Below are 1,400 nucleotides of genomic sequence, written 5' to 3'. Positions count from 1 at the left end.
AAAGACTTAAAAACAAATTAATAGCGTTGGGCATAAGCGAGGAGAAGACCAAAGATAGGGTAGTGGTGATAGGGGAAGTGCAAGTGTCAGAAGAAGAGAAATCTTTCCTTTCATTGGGTTGTAAATTTAAAGTGAAAGACGGAACGAGCAGGGTCGATGACATAGTCTATTCTATAGAAGAAGCGTTGAACGAAGTTAAAGAAGAAGAGGACGGTTAAGAAGGAAGGCAATGGTTTTGGTAAAGAAAGAAATCCACAGGAGATCTTCGAATTTGACAAAAGAAGAAAGAAGAGGATATAATAGCATTGGGAAAAGGAAGGACTTAGTGGTAGAGAGAGCTGACAAAGGAGGGGCGACAGTGGTAATGAATAAAGTGTGGTATGATGACAAGGTGAAGGATTTGGTGGATGGACAATATGAATTAGTTAACAAGAAGAAAGAAGAAATTATAGAAGAATTAAAAGAAGAATGTAAAAGGAAGGGACTTAAGAAATGGATGAATGAAGATGGAAGAGTGCCCGTGTTAAAGGGTTTTCCAAAAATACACAAAAAGGAAGTAAAGCTTAGGCCAGTTATGGACTGTAGGAATAATTATTTGGAACCGCTAGAAAGTGAATTGAAACCAGTGTTAGAGTGGGTAAGAGACAGACAAAAGACTTTGGCAGTTAAAGACTATAGAGAAGTAATAAACTACACCAGTAATGCTGAAATTAATAATGATTGTATTTTGTTTAGTTTAGATGTTAAAGCAATGTTCCCTAGTCTAAAAAGAAGTGCGATACTTGATACGATTAAGAGAGTTATGGGGGGAGAATGTGTTAAAGGCTGGAAATGGGAGAAAGTTAGAAAAGCCCTCAACTTAATATGGGAGTTTGGTTTCTGTAAAGTTAAGAATGACATATATAAGATTAAGGATGGTTTAAGTATAGGATCTAAGATAAGTCCGGTATCTTATGAATGTCTGATATCATTATGAATGTGTGGGAGAAGGATGTGATAGAAAAGGGGAAAGAAAAGATTCGATTTTTATGTAAATACGTTGATGATTGTTTTGGGATATGGGAAGGATCAAAAGAAGAGTTGATAGAGTTCGTTGGTAGTATTGAAGATAAGGAGAAGGGAATAGAATTAGAACTAGAAACAGAGCAGGGAGGTGTATTATGTTATCTTGACATTTTAATGAGTAAGGAAGGGAAAAGCATTAAGACTCAATGGTATAAGAAAGAATGTAGTGCTGGTATTTATTGTAATAAGAAAAGTAATGTAGATAGAAGCACAAAAGCTAATTTCATAAGAAATATGTTAGAAAGAATTTCCAAAATTTGTAACAAAAATGTAGAAGAGAATGTGGAAATCTTTAAAGGTCAGCTGTATGAGAATGGTTATAGTAAAAGGGATAT

The 1,400-nt window shown here is 34.9% G+C and overlaps 1 protein-coding gene across 1 annotated transcript; it reads left to right on the top strand.

Moving 5' to 3' along the window:
* Window positions 1–229: 229 nt before the first annotated feature.
* LOC145661664 (uncharacterized) lies at window positions 230–976 on the top strand. The gene has a single exon (XM_081726991.1). The coding sequence runs from the start codon at window positions 230–232 to the stop codon at window positions 974–976; it is 747 nt and encodes a 248-aa protein (XP_081583117.1).
* The last annotated feature ends 424 nt before the right edge of the window (window positions 977–1,400 follow it).

Source organism: Thermobia domestica, chromosome 10, assembly GCF_964235325.1.
Source record: "Thermobia domestica chromosome 10, izTheDome1.hap1.1, whole genome shotgun sequence".
Taxonomy (NCBI): domain Eukaryota; kingdom Metazoa; phylum Arthropoda; class Insecta; order Zygentoma; family Lepismatidae; genus Thermobia; species Thermobia domestica.
Note: the sequence above shows the minus strand (reverse complement) of the source record. Positions and strands in the feature narration are given on the sequence as shown.